Source organism: Lutra lutra, chromosome 17 (assembly GCF_902655055.1).
Source record: "Lutra lutra chromosome 17, mLutLut1.2, whole genome shotgun sequence".
NCBI classification, from domain to species: domain Eukaryota; kingdom Metazoa; phylum Chordata; class Mammalia; order Carnivora; family Mustelidae; genus Lutra; species Lutra lutra.
In genome coordinates this window covers 10,822,430-10,838,486 of record NC_062294.1, presented here as the reverse complement: position 1 = coordinate 10,838,486, position 16,057 = coordinate 10,822,430, and the positions used below count along the sequence as shown (strand labels likewise).

General features: G+C 41.0%; 1 protein-coding gene across 2 annotated transcripts in view; it reads left to right on the top strand.

The window, feature by feature from the left end:
* Positions 1 to 16,057, top strand: part of CNTNAP4 (contactin associated protein family member 4) — a 249,365-nt gene that overhangs the window by 123,126 nt on the left and 110,182 nt on the right. For both annotated transcript variants that reach the window (XM_047712348.1, XM_047712349.1), the window contains exon 4: positions 6,958 to 7,105. In XM_047712348.1, the coding sequence (XP_047568304.1) occupies positions 6,958 to 7,105 (148 nt within the window). The remainder of the gene's footprint in view (positions 1 to 6,957; positions 7,106 to 16,057) is intronic.

The following is a 16,057-nucleotide window of genomic DNA, read 5'->3' as shown; positions in this document are numbered from 1 at the left end:
TCTCTCTGAGTTTCCATTTAAGAACAGATTTTGCTGCTGCTTTATTACTTTCTGTGGTGTATAGGACATCATGTTTGAAGAATGAACAATTTGCGACCTAGAAGGATATCTTTGTGCAGAGTGTAACTACGTTGGGTTCTGCAGGTAGAAATGAGTGCTAGACATCTCTGACCATCTTAATATTATTGAGAAAACAGGAAACTGAATTTTAGTCCCTTAAGGAGTTGTTTGTCTTAGACTTACTCTGTGTCCTAAGCTTTAGGAAGCTTATAGGGTATTCTTATCCTTGGGGGGCCTAGAACTGAGATTTTGTCTTTAACCCTGTGAATTTGTAGAAAGATCTCCTCAGGTGCTTCATATCTCAGGTTCTCTTCAGCAGTCCTCGAAAGAGTAAAGGGTCTTAAAAGTAGGGTTCGCTTTCATAGATTTTCTTCTTCTTCCAGATCTTGGACATTTAATGTTTTATTGTCTTTTAGCACTTCACTCCCTGTTTTCCATTTTGTACAGTTTTTCTAGCAGGAGGATTGTTCAGACTTTCCTAGTCTACCAACCATAATATTATTTTTTTTTAAGCTCAAGTTATTTTTCATCTCAATAAAACCTTAGTCTTCCACTAAATTCAACATATGTTATTACCCTAATATAAATTTAAGGGTAATGACCTGTCTGCATATCTTCCATAAAGCAATTTATTGCTATTTCTGAACAATAGTTACAAACTACAGCCAAGATTGTATCTTTCACATGCTTTTTCACTCTTTCCATTTGATCTTGCTGTCTTGAGAATTGAAACCTTTTTATGCTAAAAGGGCCGAAACAGTGTATTTTACAACTTGGTGTCTCCATAGATTCTAATAAAATGGCTAAGGTATGGGCCTTACTGAAATATTGCCAACAATTTGATATCCCCTCAAATAAATATTTTAAAGATTGTGAATATTTTCAGAGAGGGATGGTAGAAATAATTCTATTTAATACAATTCTATATTCTTATTTTGAAATGTGAGATTTGTCATATACACAGAACAAAACTTTCGAATCTGCTTTCTGTACTCTCATTGCTATTTCTCTGTTACAATAAATGAATGACATCACACTCAAGAGAGAATCAGCTTTTATACATATAGGTACAATAGTCTTGTCCAACATATGTTTAAAAGTTATTCTTATCTGGGTTTATGTTAGCAAGTTCCCTGCTTTTTAGGAGTACTTATTTTTTCTTTGCCTTTCTTTTGCGTTTTTTGGTTTTTAGACTAGACAACCTCTTGGGAGGCACACTGGCACACTTGGTAAATATTTATAACCAACATCATAGAACAAAGGGCTGACTTCCATTAGACAGCATGTTGTTATGATGCATTTAGTGTTTGCATGTCAGCTGACTGTGTCACAATGAGTTGTACTTGGAAGTAGGTCATATGTGAGTCCCATGAATTCTCACAACAGGAGAGGTCAGGGGATTTACATGCTTGCCTGCTTGTCATGTTGAATTTATATTAGTATTGCTGTTTATTTTGGTGGGAGCGAAACCAATTTTTATGTAATTATGTAGCCTGCTGTATAACTACCTGTAAGTGGTCCCATGTTTCTGATTTATTATAGCAGCCTTTTGGATCCCCTATGAACTGCCATATGGGCATTTCCCTTTATGCATCTTGACTTTCATAGATGAGTTGCTCAATTAATATTGATAAAATAGATTAATGCTATTATACCTCTTCATAAACTTTAGAATCATTATGGAAATACTTAAAGTCTTGCAAAAAACTTTAATTCATTATTAACTCCATAAATTGCCTCGGTTAGAAATACATTTCTAAATCATCTATGAATACCTCATTGAGTTTGAAAATCATCAAGCCTCAAAGAAAAGAAAAATACAATTAAAGTCCTTTGATTTTTTGTCACATAAGACACATCACTGTACTTCTATTTGTAGATATTTCAGATAGTTGATGAAATACTGGCATATTCTTTAACATTCTGTATCTTTTAGGAGGTTATCATTTTAATGCAAGAGTCCTATTGATTATCGAACATTTGTCTTTTATTTTTCTACTCCAATAATTTTGAGAAAATGTGATGTTTATAGAAAAATCCTTTTGTCTATAAACGTTAACTGGTAGAGCTACGTTCAGCAATCATCTAAGTCGCATTACTCTCAATGTGTCAAAGATTTTAAATGGAAATTCATGAGAAAAAGCAGGCAGGGGGGGAGCTTCCAATAAAATATCAGGCTTCCTTTAGGGTGGATTGTTGGCTTGCTTTCATATTCTGTTAGAGTGAGGTCTACTCATAGCTTGGCTAAATTAATGTGCTGTGAGGTCAGAAAAGCCTTGAATTAAATCTTTACTCTGCCACTTCCTAGCTGTGTGGCTTTAGGCACACAGCCTCTGTAATTTTCATTATCCTCCTCTTTAAAGTGGGTACAAGAATGACTGCTCTACAGGGCTGATGGAAATACTGCCGCGACATAACATAGTTCTTCTGTGCCTGATGCTGAGACACACTGAAGATCTTTAGGTTGATACCAGAACACATTTGCTCCTTGTTTCTCTCTTTGGAGGTTAGCTCAGGTGAACCCTTCTTCTAAAATCTTTTCCTTCCCTGAAAAGTTTTGCAGTTATGTTGGGAGGGGAAAAGAGCATGGTGTATCCACAAGCCAGAAAAAATTTCAAAGCCAGCTAAAGACCAACAGCACACATGGGCTTGGTATGCATTACAAATGCAGATTCCAGGCCCCCCCTCACAGATTTAGTGCATGAGGTGGAGGATCTAGAAATTGCACTTTTAAACAGCTCCTCAGGTAATTCTGACAGACACCAAAATTCAGAATCTATATAATAAAAGGGAAGACAAACAGCCAAATAGTAAAATTATGTTTTTAAAAGAACAATTGAAATCCATGTGTACTTTTTAGAAATTTATTTTATTTATTTATGTATTTATTTATTTAGAAAGCATGAGCAGGGGGAGGGGCAAGGGAGAAGGAGAGAGAGAATCCCAAGCAGGTTCTGCACCGAGCCTGGAGCCTGACACTGGGCTTGATCCCATAACCCTGAAATCTGGACCCAAGCCAAAATCAAGGGTAGGATGCCTAACCAGCTGAGCCACCCAGGTGCCCCTAAATTCATGTGTTCTTTTAGGAATTGTGATGGTATCAAAAAAATCTTCACATCAAATTGAGAAATATCTCTTAGGCAAAGGAAATACATTTGAAACCTGATAATATGCCTAGAACTGTTAACTTACAAGTAATGTAACATCAACCCCACGCTTCATTCGTTAACACTGAATGCCCATTAAATACAGAATTCCACAGCAGAATCTTTGTTATCTTATGTATTGAAGAAATTTCAACATGGGGAGCAAGACAAACATATATTACAATTCAGTTAAATAATATTTAATTAATAGTAATGTTGCATATTCCCCCAATTACCTTGATACTAGAAAGTTAAATTTGAGGTACTCAGAGCATTACGAAATAATATTCTGCCTGCTCTGTCACTGTGTACACACACTTCTTATGTCTCCATCTTACTTCATTTTACTAATTATTATACAATTAATACATGTTCAGTTTTAAAAATCCAAGTATGGCTGGACTGTGCTAAAAATCCGTTACCCTCTACCTCACAATCTCCCTTGCCCTTTGTAAGAAAAATCTGCTTAAAATTTTGAATGTGCCAAGGTGTTTTTATTACATATACAAGTTAAGCACGGTATATTTCTTCCTTATGTTCTTAAAATTTAAATAACTCATAAATCGATCAGGTAAAATGTGAAAGATTGCCATTGGTAGACCTCCCCATTCCACTTACCTGTCTGTTGCTGCTGCCACTATGCATCTTTTTTCCTAACCCCTTAAGATGTTGAGATCATCAGGTGGCATCTGTCTAAATCTGTGAACGTACATTAATGTTGGAAAAATGTGAGATCTTTAGGAGGGCTATCTGATTCATCATCTAGCTGTTCGCTGAAAGAAATAAAAATTGTATTAGCCTGCCAGTGGCGCCCAGGAAAAGAGAATTGAAGTGTAAGAGGGTCTGGTTAGGACTGAATGGTGATGGACCAGGGCTGCTACTCTGGATGCACATCACCTTGGTTTGAAGAGCAGGTAAACACGCGCACACACACACACACACACACACACACACACATACACACACACACCAGTGCCCAGAGTATAAAATTTTGACTAGTGGAAGGAATGGGGCTTTCTAGAAGGGTCTGGTTATCAGAGTTAAAATGTCTGTGGGTTTAAACAGTGTTCTCCTATTTGTGTTGTAGGAAACAGTAGGTAGGAATGTGGGCCTAATAGGATGATGGTCTCGGTCACGGGAGACACAAAGCAATACGCACACTCACGTTTGATGTGCTCTGAGAGGGTCTGTAATCGAGAAACTTGTTGAACTTTATTTTGTTTTTAGCACAGTCTTTCCCAAATGTACACATCTGACAAATTTTTTATTGTGAACCACTTCGAGCCTAGTGCTGTTCTGGGTACTGTGGATGGAGGCCACTGCAGGTCCCTGCTTTGATGGAGCCGGTCTTCTAGTGGGATGAGATCAACAAACAAGGTAGTCAAACAAAAGAAGACCCCAAATAATGAGTAATATGAACAAGATAAAACAGGAAGGTCAGATGCAGGGGTATGCCAGGGACACTGCTTTTGAAACTGTGATCAGAAAGGGTCTGACTTAGGTGGTCATATTTTGACCAAGTCCTGAGATGTCAAGGGGACCGGCTGTACAGAGAACTTTCAGAGTAGTACGCATAGCGGCTGTGAAGGCTCAGAGCAGGACTGAGCCTGGTTGTTCCGGGGGGTACAGTGTAGTGAAAGCTAATGGAGGGTGTTGTCAAAGACTGTGTGTTTGATAAGGAGCTTGGATTTTGTTCTAAGTAGGTGTGGGTGACGTGGTTTGATTTGCCCTTAAAGATATTCTTGACTGCTCAGAGGGGAGGAAATGGGGCCTGTGGTTGGGGATGGCGACAGGGAGCAGGAGAACAAAAATGGTGAGGAGCAGGTCACTGAGGCAGTTCAGGTGAGGTAATGCTTTGTGCAACTGGGTGGTCCTAGCTGAGATGGAGACAGAGGCCCTGATTTGGGATATCATTTGGAAGTACCATCACGGAAGGCCTGTGGCACGTGAGCCTGAGAGCTGGGTGCCTGGGGGTATTGGTGAGGGTGGGGGAGGGCAGCAGGTAGAGAACTGATTGATAAGGGGAGTCAAATCAAATCAATTTGACTATGAAACACCAAACATTTAAAAAAATGTTTCGGTAAATGCTGGTAAGGGGATATTTGTAAACTAGAAAGAAAAGTAGGAAAATGAGCAGACTCCTGTGTATTGGTATTCCTAATGTGTTCACCTTCACCTTGTGCGACGTCCATGAGGTTGACCTTATGTGCTGGCCCAGTCATGGTCAACAGACTTATGGAGAGCCTGAATAGATGGCTTTTTTGTTGTGGCATATGCTGATTGTTATAGAAGAGGAGGGAACAAAGCATAAAACAAGGGGGAGGGGGAGGAGGAGAAAAAGAAGTAAGAGGAAGGGAGGATGGGTAGCAGAGAAGGAGAAGAAGAGATAAAAAATACAAATTATTGAGAACAACTTCTGCTTCCTTCTAACATTTTCCCCTATGAAGCCTTACCCTTGGGCGTGAAGGTGTAAACAGGGCTGCTCTGATGCTAGGCGCGGTCCTATGCCAGTTTTGCAGGCGAGCTCTGTGTTAGGCAGATGCACCCTGCTATGGCAGAAGGAAGGTAGCTCTGGGTCTCCCCTTACGTAGTTTTACAAACGCCAGAAGGTTATCTTATACCTTTTTTTTTTTAAGATTTTATTTATTTGAGCGGGAGGAGCATGCTTCCCGCTGAGCAGGGAGTCAGCGGGGCTTCATCTCAGGGTCCTGGGATCAGGACTTAAGCTGAAGGCAGATGCTTAACCAACTGAACCACCCTTATTTTCTACCTCTTTGACCTTTAATTTCTTCATCTGCACTTTGTGCTAGCTTAGCACCATTCTCAAGGTCTTTCTAGCTTTCAAATTCTAGAGTCTGTAAGTCTAATTGTAGGTCTTTCCAAATTATTATTGCTTCCAATTTCCCTTAACCATTGTTTTTAAATACAGGTGCTTTGGTTTTATTATTTTTTTATTAAATAACTTTGATGTGTAGCAATTCTTCTTTTTTTTTTTTTTTAAGATTTTATTTATTTGTCAGAGAGAGAGAGGAGAGCGAGCGAGCACAGGCAGACAGAATGGCAGGCAGAGGGAGAAGCAGGCTCCCCGCCAAGCAAGGAGCCCGATGTGGGACTCGATCCCAGGACGCTGGGATCATGACCTGAGCCGGAGGCAGCTGCTTAACCAACTGAGCCACCCAGGCGTCCCGATGTGTAGCAATTCTTAATGTGCGTATCTGGCAGCTCCATGAGGTTGAACAGTCTGTATCAGAGTGTTCTGCATGGAGTGCTGGGAGATACTCTTGTACATGGTAATAAGAGGAAAAAATGAAACAACAGAAATGTCCTAAGTTTTATCATTCATCGGTGATACAGGCAACGTCTTTGCTGAATCAGACCCTACTTTTCGAATACTGGAAGAAGACTTTCTCAAATTTTTTGGGTGCTGTTCACAATGTTAATACCTTTTAAGTTTAATCTGAACTTTATAGAAACAAAGTTTATTGGGGTTGAAAGGCTGAAATGGTTGAAAGCTGGTTTAATGGGGAAGGTGGAATTTCAGCTACTGTCAGTATAAAGAGAAGCCTGGTCAGTTGTACCTTCTGTGGATGGGCGGGCTTTCCTGTGTAACTGGTAATATGATCTTCTTGAAGCAGGTAGCCATTTTTACAGGAAAAAGGCACGTTAGGCATTGTTCATTGACATTCGAGGTCCCGGGGTGAAACGGATATTCTCCAGATGCATTGATTTCCTTCCTTCCCTTTTCTTTTAGGGCTTTTCAGGAAATGCAAATGCCGACAGCGTGGTGTACTATAGACTCCAGCCTTCCATCAAAGCCCGATTTCTGCGCTTCATCCCTTTAGAGTGGAACCCCAGGGGCAGAATCGGAATGCGGATCGAGGTGTTCGGATGTGCATACAGTAAGTGTTTGTTTATCCATCACACCGGCATAGTTTTCAGAGGAGATGTTTTGAAAGCCAACCTGTACGCTGAAATTGACTTTATAGCTATGTAAAGAGAAAGATAGGAATGATTTTTGCGGAAAGCTCTTTTTGTGCCCATACATGGCAATATTGACTTTAGCGTTTGGCTTTATATTTTAAATCAGACGTGGAAGCATTTTATAGATAGATCGATCCATACAGAGATAAACAGACACAGGTACCTGTTTATAGACATGTGTGAGTCCGTTTACCCAAATCTAATATTATTAGCTAGACCCTGACTTTCAAATATTAAGAGTTTCCCCGCCATGGACTATATTTGATGCTGTTTCACTTAGGCACCCTGAATTTAATAAAAGGCACAGTGTTCCATTTAGTATGACCAGTCAAATGTCAGGACTGGAAAGAATGTTAGTCTCTCCAGCCTAAAAAGAATACGCCACATAACTCACTTATAAACGTGCTGTCCCTTCGGCATAAATTCATAGAAAAGGTAAAGACCTCTGCCAAAATATAAAATGTGTTTGAAATACTTTCACATAAAAAATGATAGAAACCACAGATTTCACTTAGTCTCCTCTTAATGAAGCGTTTTATTATATCTTTTTGTGGGGCAGGGGCCTAAGAGTTATTGATAGCCTACCTCAAGCCGCACCATCCTGTTAGATGCTTCTTTATTATGGAAAAATGAGTTAGTTAATATGATCTACAATTATCAAATGAGCAGTCTGAGGTTTGGAGAGATTCCGTAATTTGCCCAGCATCTCACGCCTAACACACAGAAGAATCTGGAGAGGAGCCCAGGACTGTTCGGTTCTTCTCTATCATTCTTCCTCTGGTGTACCTTTATTTTTTAGCCATGAAAGCTTTTTTCACACACATTTTATCACTTTTTGATGTCAGTCAAGTTAGGTTCTGGTTCACTTTATTTGCAGGAAGGGAAGGCATGTCATGCAGGGGGCAGGCAACTTGTTGACGTTGTCTAAACTCTGTCAGACAGACAAACCACGGTGTACAAACCACGGGTCTCCTTACACTGGTTGGTGATGTTCCCAGCACCCCAAACCGTCCCCCTCCCAACATCAACGGTCAGCTGACCAGCCTTTTGTTCCTGCCAGGGCCTACAGAATAGTGATCACAGTATGAATATCAATAGTAATAATAATAATAATAATAATGATAATAATAATAATTTTTAAAAGATTTTATTTCTTTATTTGAGAGAGAAAGAGGCAAATGCAGAGGGAGAGTGAGAGGGAGAAGCAGACTCCGCGCTGAATAGAAAGTCTGTTGTGGGGCTTGATCCCAGAACCCTGGAATCCTGACCTGAGCCAAAGACGGACACTTAACTGACTGAGCCACTCAGGCATCCCCCAATAGCATTAATTTTTTAATGCTGGAAATAGCAATGTTTTCTTGAGTGCTTACTATATGTCTAACATTCTATTAACATGTAGTTTATAAATTTTTTTAGAAGTCTGGATACATGTTTTAGGATAACTACTCCGTTCTCTGATTTTGCGAACACAGTGGCTAAAAGCTCAGGGCAGATGGCTTGCTCAAGCCACATGGATGGGAAGTGACTGAGCTGGGTTTGCAGCCAGGTCTGCCCGACTCCAGAGCCCAAGGGCAAGCTCGGGCTCCGTCCAGCTGTTAAATCCCAGAGAGTAGCCATGGGCAGCCCACTTCTCACTGTCTGCCCGTTCAGTCTCTTGGCCTCACTGCTTCAGCGTAGCCGCTTCTATCATGGGTTAGCGCCTCCTTTGCAACGATCCATTTGAATAAGATCATCCTTTAAAAACATACCGCCCCCCCCCCCCCAAGTGCAGTTATGGAACTCAGAACCTGGACAGTCTGTCTTCTTGTCTTTGGATCATAGAGTTTAGCAAAGCCCATGCTACATGGTGGATAATTAGCGAAACAAATTTCCAGTGCTTTGTATTTCTAGTTGCATTCTCTCCTTACTCGGAGCATGCACCTTGTAAAATATTCATTTATCGCAGTATAAACATAGCTAACGGTTCTCGAGCACTTACTCTCTGTCAGGTAGGGTTTTTATAGGCATTCTAACTTAATCCTAAAAATCACACATCTAAGAGAGTCTTAGAAATATGAGGCCATTTCCCCCACTTAATCCACCCTCAGTCTGGGATGTCGACTCAACATCAGTTGAACAAGACTATTATACTGTTTTTCCACAACGAAAGTACCCTTGTGATGTCCCCATGGACGTGACTGCTGAGGAATGGGTTCCTTTGGTTTCTCTCCGACGTGTGCTCCACGGTGACTCAGATCTCCCTCCGTTTTCATTGATCTGCGTTCCTGAGGAACAGTTTTCTTCCTGCCCCTTCAGTTGCTGTCCCTTGCAGTGAGGCATTGTGCACACATTTAATCAGCTTCCTCTTCTCCCTGCCCCACCGCTGAAGGAGCAGTCCCGAGGGCCAACAAGATTTTAATTCAAACGTAAACACCTATGGTTAAAGGGTATGACGGGACTCTGTTGTATAATTTAGGATAAGAGAAAAACATATAAACAATGGAGAAGTATTCTCATAGGTAACCTAAAATAACCTCAAGATGGGTTGGGTGTGAGTGCCTTAAGGGAGGGTCTTTGATCAAATGGACTTTAATTCTTGGGTTACACTTCTCTTCTCCACCTGTTCATGGTATCAGCCTTGCAGAATATGAATTTACTAAAGCATGAATTTACTAAACCATCATTTATGAAATAGTTAATATGTATCAGGTATTTTCTTTCTAGGCATTTTCGGATTCGAGTCCTAATAACACAGTGAAGTAGGGGCATGAATATTACCATTTTATGCAGGGGCAAGAGGAGAGGACCAGAGTTGTTTGCTGAATGAGCCCTGTGGCTTGCTCTGGGCTGCTGGTACAGAAATGGGTGGGACCATCAGCAATCCTTGTCCTCAGAAGGAAGAGCTGCAGGTGCACTCCGCCCATGAACACAGCTGTAGGATTTTGTCTGCAACTCCCCTGAGTAGCCCAGATCCAAGATCAGCTTGGATTTTCTTCAGATACACAAGGCTGTTCTGCTATAATCCCTATAAAAAGAAGTGGTATTGAGGAGTGGTGTAGGTCTCTGTGCTGGGACAGTGTCGCAGGACACCTGTCCATGCTGGGAGCTCATTGAGCCTCTCTTGAAGGCCTGGAGGACTGCATGCCCCCGCCCACCTGCACATTCACGTTGCTTGCACCAAGTTAATGTGACTCTTTCCTGGGCTTTGCCTGAGCCACTCACTCAAGAGTGGTGTATACCAGGCTGCTCAAGTCTCCTGACGTGGGGGAAAGTGAACCTTAGAGAAATCAAGAACTCTGTCCGGGATTACACAGACTGACTGTTTTAGTTCTAAGATTTAAATTCACATCCATTACTTTCTAAAGCCTGTGCTCTTGATAGCTCTGTGAATCATACATGCGTTCGCCTTTTAAGTACTTATTGACACTTGCTGAAAGAGAACTCTACTAGCTATTGGGTATAGGGATAAATTTTAATAATGTATATTTCTTAACAATTGGGAATTGTTTTTATCTTTTTTTCCTTTTATTTTATTTTTATTTTTACTTTTTTATAAATATATAATGTATTATTAGCCCCAGGGGTACAGGTCTGTGAATCGCCAGGCTTACACATTTCACAGCACTCACCATAGCACATACCCTCCCCAATGTCCATAACCCAACCACCCTATTCCTGCCCTCCCCACCCCCAGCAATCCTCAGTTTGTTTAGTGAGATTAAGAGTCTCTTATGGTTTGTCTCCCTCCTGATCCCATCTTGTTTCATTTTTTTCCTTCCCTACCCCCCCAAACCCCTATCCTGCCTCTCAGATTCCTCATATCAGGGAGATCATATGATAATTGTCTTTCTCTGACTAATTTTGCTCAGCGTAATACCCTCTAGTTCCATCCACGTCATCGCAAATGGCAAGATTTCTTTTCTTTTGATGGCTGCATAGTATTCCATTGTATATATATACCACATCTTCTTTATCCATTCATCTGTTGATGGACATCTGGGTTCTTTCCATAGTTTGGCTATTGCGAACATTGCTGCTATAAACATTCAGGTGCATATGTTTCAGATCACTACATTTGTATCTTTAGGGTAAATACCCAGTAGTGTGATTGCTGGGTCATAGGGTAGCTCTATTTTAAACTTTTTGAGGAACCTCCATGCTGTTTTCCAGAGTGGCTGCACCAGCTTGCATTCCCACCAACAGTGCAGGAGGGTTCCCCTTTCTCCGCATCCTCGCCAACGTCTGTTGTTTTCTGACTTGTTAATTTTAGCCATTCTGACTAGTGTGAGGTGGTATCTCATTGTGGTTTTGATTTGTATTTCAATAATTGGGAATTACTGTTATATATAATATTTTTTGCACCTATAGTTCTTCAACTCTGTGCAAGAGAGCACAACGCAACATTATCTAAAATGCTACAAAGTTATAAAACTCAAAACAAAATTTATAGTACTGTACAATAAAAGCCCAAAAAAGCAATGTATGTGTTGCCAAGGCAACCTGCAAGACCGCCATGTGTGACAGCTGTCACAGGGGTCTATGGGGACCCTACAGAGCTGGCTCTCAACTTGCTTATTAATGTCAGTGAGAGAAAGGGAGCTGTGGGGTTTTTAGGGGGGGTGCATGGGTACATGTAAAAACAGACATTTACAGCAACTAACATGAGGAGTTTGACCCCAGGGGTCAGAAGAGGCAATGTCATAAACATTATACACACTCAATGTAAAATATTGTAGCCTGAATGTAGGAAGTGAGGAATGGAGTGGTTGATGATTTGAGATTAATACAAGAACATTTATAGCAAGAGGTTTGAAACTAAAATGCAGATATTCTCCCATGGGAGCCTGGACAGGGGTGGGCATAAAACTGGTCTAGCACAGAGCTGAGAATTGCCGGTAGGATTGGTTTATATTTGAGAGTCGTCACTCAGGCTGAAAGTGAGGGCGCACTGGAGACAGCAGCTCGGTTGGGAGCCTTCCGATCTCACCGGTGCCTTGACAGTGGGGCCTCAAACCAGAGGGCCAGCAATCAGTAGAGAGGGTTCTCTTGTCTCAAATCAGACTCAAATGTACCGGGGATGTTGAATTAAGAGAGCTTAGTGATTGCATGGGAGGGTCCCTGACTTATCAGACTGGAACCAGCATCTGGAAAGTGGCGACATGCTGGGAGGGCCAGTGGAGAGTGAAGAGCTCTGAGAGGGCACTGGGGAGATCATTAATTCCATTGTTGACTTCTTGAGGGCCAGCCTGGGGAATACAGAAGGTTGGAACTGTAAACGCTCTTAGTTGAAGGTGGGTAATTGAAACCTATGTGAATATCGTTGTTATTAAATCATGAATTCCCACTTACTGCACTGCTGTTAAGAATTAAAGTAAGAAGTGCTGTCTTTGGACAACTACTCATGTCGTTGAAAAGGAAAGATGCATTTCTATGATAATTAAAGTGGGTCCTTTACCCCGTTTTTCAGGTAACATGCATTTTTATGCCGATACCCGGGCCTCCTGCCTGTGTTCACTGAAGTTACAGGTGCAAGTTGCTCGAATGAATATTGCAGGGACCGTGGCTATTGTGAGAGCCACACATAATTTTATTACCCTCTGTCCGGGTGAGTTAGGGCCGTAACTTGTTATGAAGGAACATCAAGTGAATGGAAAATCCATATCAAAGAGCCTGTTCTACTTTTATGTCAGAAAACTTGGAAGTTGTTTCCTGAGTAATGAGAGAAGGAGAAGCTAAATTTTATGGGTTCAAAGAGAAAGTATAAATTTCAGATGTCTTGGCCATAGCAGCCGTGAACATGTTTATAGAGCTAGACGAGAGATGTGGGTAAGGAAATAACTTGTGGAAGAAGGAAAAAGGAGAGAAAATGTTTGCTGGTATAGAAATACTAGTCTACAGAATGTCCCAAAGGAAGGTAAACACTGGTAAACAGAGGCAGGGAAGGGAAATAAAATGGAGTGGAAGTGACTGTGGGAGATGTCCGGAGGGAGTGGCGGTGATGCCTCAGGAGAGGGTATTCTCTAACTGTGGATGAACCACTGCGACAGTTGTCCTTTGTGTAAATCCCAGGTTCCTCTTCCCTAGTTCTTGGGTAAACATCCTCATTTTGTTCTCTGTGAGCTTCTTCCCTCATCCTCAACAGCCTCCAGCTGTCCAGCCATCCTGAACCATTTCCATTTCTCCAACATGCCATGATTTCATGATTTTTCTAGACCTGGGATTTTTGCGCAGTACCCGGGGCAATCACCACACGTGTAGCCTTCGTCTCTCTACTGAGACAAGTCTTGTACTTGTCACCATTTCTCAGCAGAGAAATCACTGTCTCCGACCATTTCTCTGACACGTCACTTTTGGAGCAGAGGACACTTTCACCTGTTCCCGGGACAGCTGTTCTTCTCCCGGTGGTCATACTAGGCGCACGTGATACTGTATGATAGTCAGATGTTCCTTCTTGGATACGAGTCTTCTTGATAGATGAATGAATGAAGGAGGGCAGGGGCGGTGAGCCTCTGGAGGGCTTTTCTCACCAACCTGGTGGCATGTGCAGCCTGTGGAAGGTCAGACACAGAGCACAGGGACAACTGAGAAGATCGGAAGAGAAAAGAGCTATAGAAATAGAGGAACTACGTATAACATAGAAACTATTGTGTTTATTTGCTTAAATCCAGACTGTTTAAGAGAAAATGATAGATTCTATGTAACAAATGGAAGCAAGTCAACAATTATGAAACTCATGTCAACTTAAAAAAATAAAAATACGCATTTTATAATGTAAAAGCTATTAAAAGCTGGAGCAACTTATATCAGTAGATACTAGTTTGCAAAACTGAGCAGGCTCTCACTGACCCAAAATGGAAATATGATGGCGTCAGTAACTGCAGTTTTGCAACATATTAAATAGTTTTGAGTGAATGGGCTCATGACAGTACTAAAAAATGAAAATCTAATTGGTTACCTATGAGAGATATGAAGGAACCAACTCATTATTTTGAAAATTAATAAATGAAGGGGAACATCAAGAATTTATCTTACTATTCCTGTGTGATCTGTACTTCAAGGTAACCAAGTAGAAGATGAGGGAGAATTTCTCTTTGAAGGTATATTCCAGGTAATAAATAAAAAGGGGATAATAGAATTAGCATATTTCCACTTCACAATCCTAGATAAATTAATAGACCAAGACAGTGATTTAAAACGTTCACAAAAAGATGATGTGCTTTTCAGTACCACTCCTAGCAGAGTTGTTTTTATTCGGCTATCTTGCTGTAGTTATAATCACTGGCTACAAAATATGCATTAAAAAAAAAAAAAACCTTCTGGGCTCTGAAGTTCAAGTCAGAAACAGGCTGGAAATCAACAAGATTTGATTCTGGAAAGAAGGAAAGCAAACTCTGGGAAATCCACATTTAACCAACCTTTTCCTAAAAACACATCCTAGTTTACAGACATCATAATGTATAAGTAGAAAGTAGCCAGATTTCACAGGACTGAGGAGACAGAGTTCAGAGTTCAAGGTTGCCAGAGTGGCTAGAAATTGAGTGCAGAATCCTGAAAGGGAGGGGTTCAGAGAGGGAGGGCCTTGTCTCAACTCCTGCATAGAAATTTTCCCTCAGTCCTTGGCTGATTCGAAAACCACACATGCCCAACCTGAGATACCAAGGACCCCAGGCAAAAGCAGGATGGGAGAGGTCAGGTGCCAAAGACTTCGGTATCTACCTAGTGCCTGGAGGAACCCCTCTGGAAAAAAAAAGAATCAGTCCTGCCACTCTAGAGGGACTTGTTAAACATCTTGGGCTTTTAACTGAAAAGCCAGAGGTCATTGAGTTATGAGTAAAGACCAATCTGAGAACCAGTTGTTACGTCCTAGGGTGAAGGACAAAACCAAAATGGATCCATCCCAACAAAATCTGGAACCAGGCTTTCACAGGGTCAGGTGATCTGTGGACCTCTCCAATCTCCTTCATGCTACCAGAACCCCGCCCTAGCCAGTCTCCATCCTCCCACCTCTCCTCTCCCTCTCCCAGACTCATACACCCCCTTCCCCATACCTCCTACTTCCCTCCTGACCCTAGACATTTACAAAGGTGGGCATCTACTCAGAGTAAGTTTCATTTCCTCAAACATATTGTCCCCAATCAAAGCCTAATTTAGATCTCCCTGTTCACAATTGCTATACAACCATGCACTTTTCCTTCATGCTCCACTTAGAGTTTGTAAATATATGTGTCCACGTGGGATGAGTTGCTGGATATCTTTCTTTTCCTTCAGACTGGGGGATCCATGAGGACAGAATGTGTTCGCTGTTGTAACACCAGCTCCTAATGTAGGACTTGGCACAGTAAATGTTCAGTAACTGTTTGCTGTGTGGACAAACTAAGAAGAACATCCAGTTAGCCATGATAAAAACTGAAAAATGAATAAAAGAAAAAAAGCCCCATTTGTATTACACGTCTACAGTAGCAGGTGATTAAAGAACTGTGAGATGACCATAGGAGATTTCAAATGTTAGTTATTATTAAAATGATAATAATGGCATACAAAATATATAATAAATGAGGTTTTTTGATATTTGCACTTGAAACCCACAGCTTTTTGTGTGGTATGAGAAATTGGAATTTTTCTCCATGTATTCCAAATAAGGAAACTGAGACTCAGCATTTAAGTGACTTCTGTGGCATTCATTACAAAATTTACAAATATGAGAAACAGAAATATAGCTTCTGTTCTCCAGTAACACAGTCAGGGGTCCTTGATGTGGTAGATGTTACCTATTTCAAACCTATTGAAAAGGTTAATTTAGATGGATACTTTAGTGGCAGTGATCTTGTTTGTTCCTATAACCTCCTAGAGTGTTATCACTGATCTTAATTCAGTCTATTTAAAACTGTGAT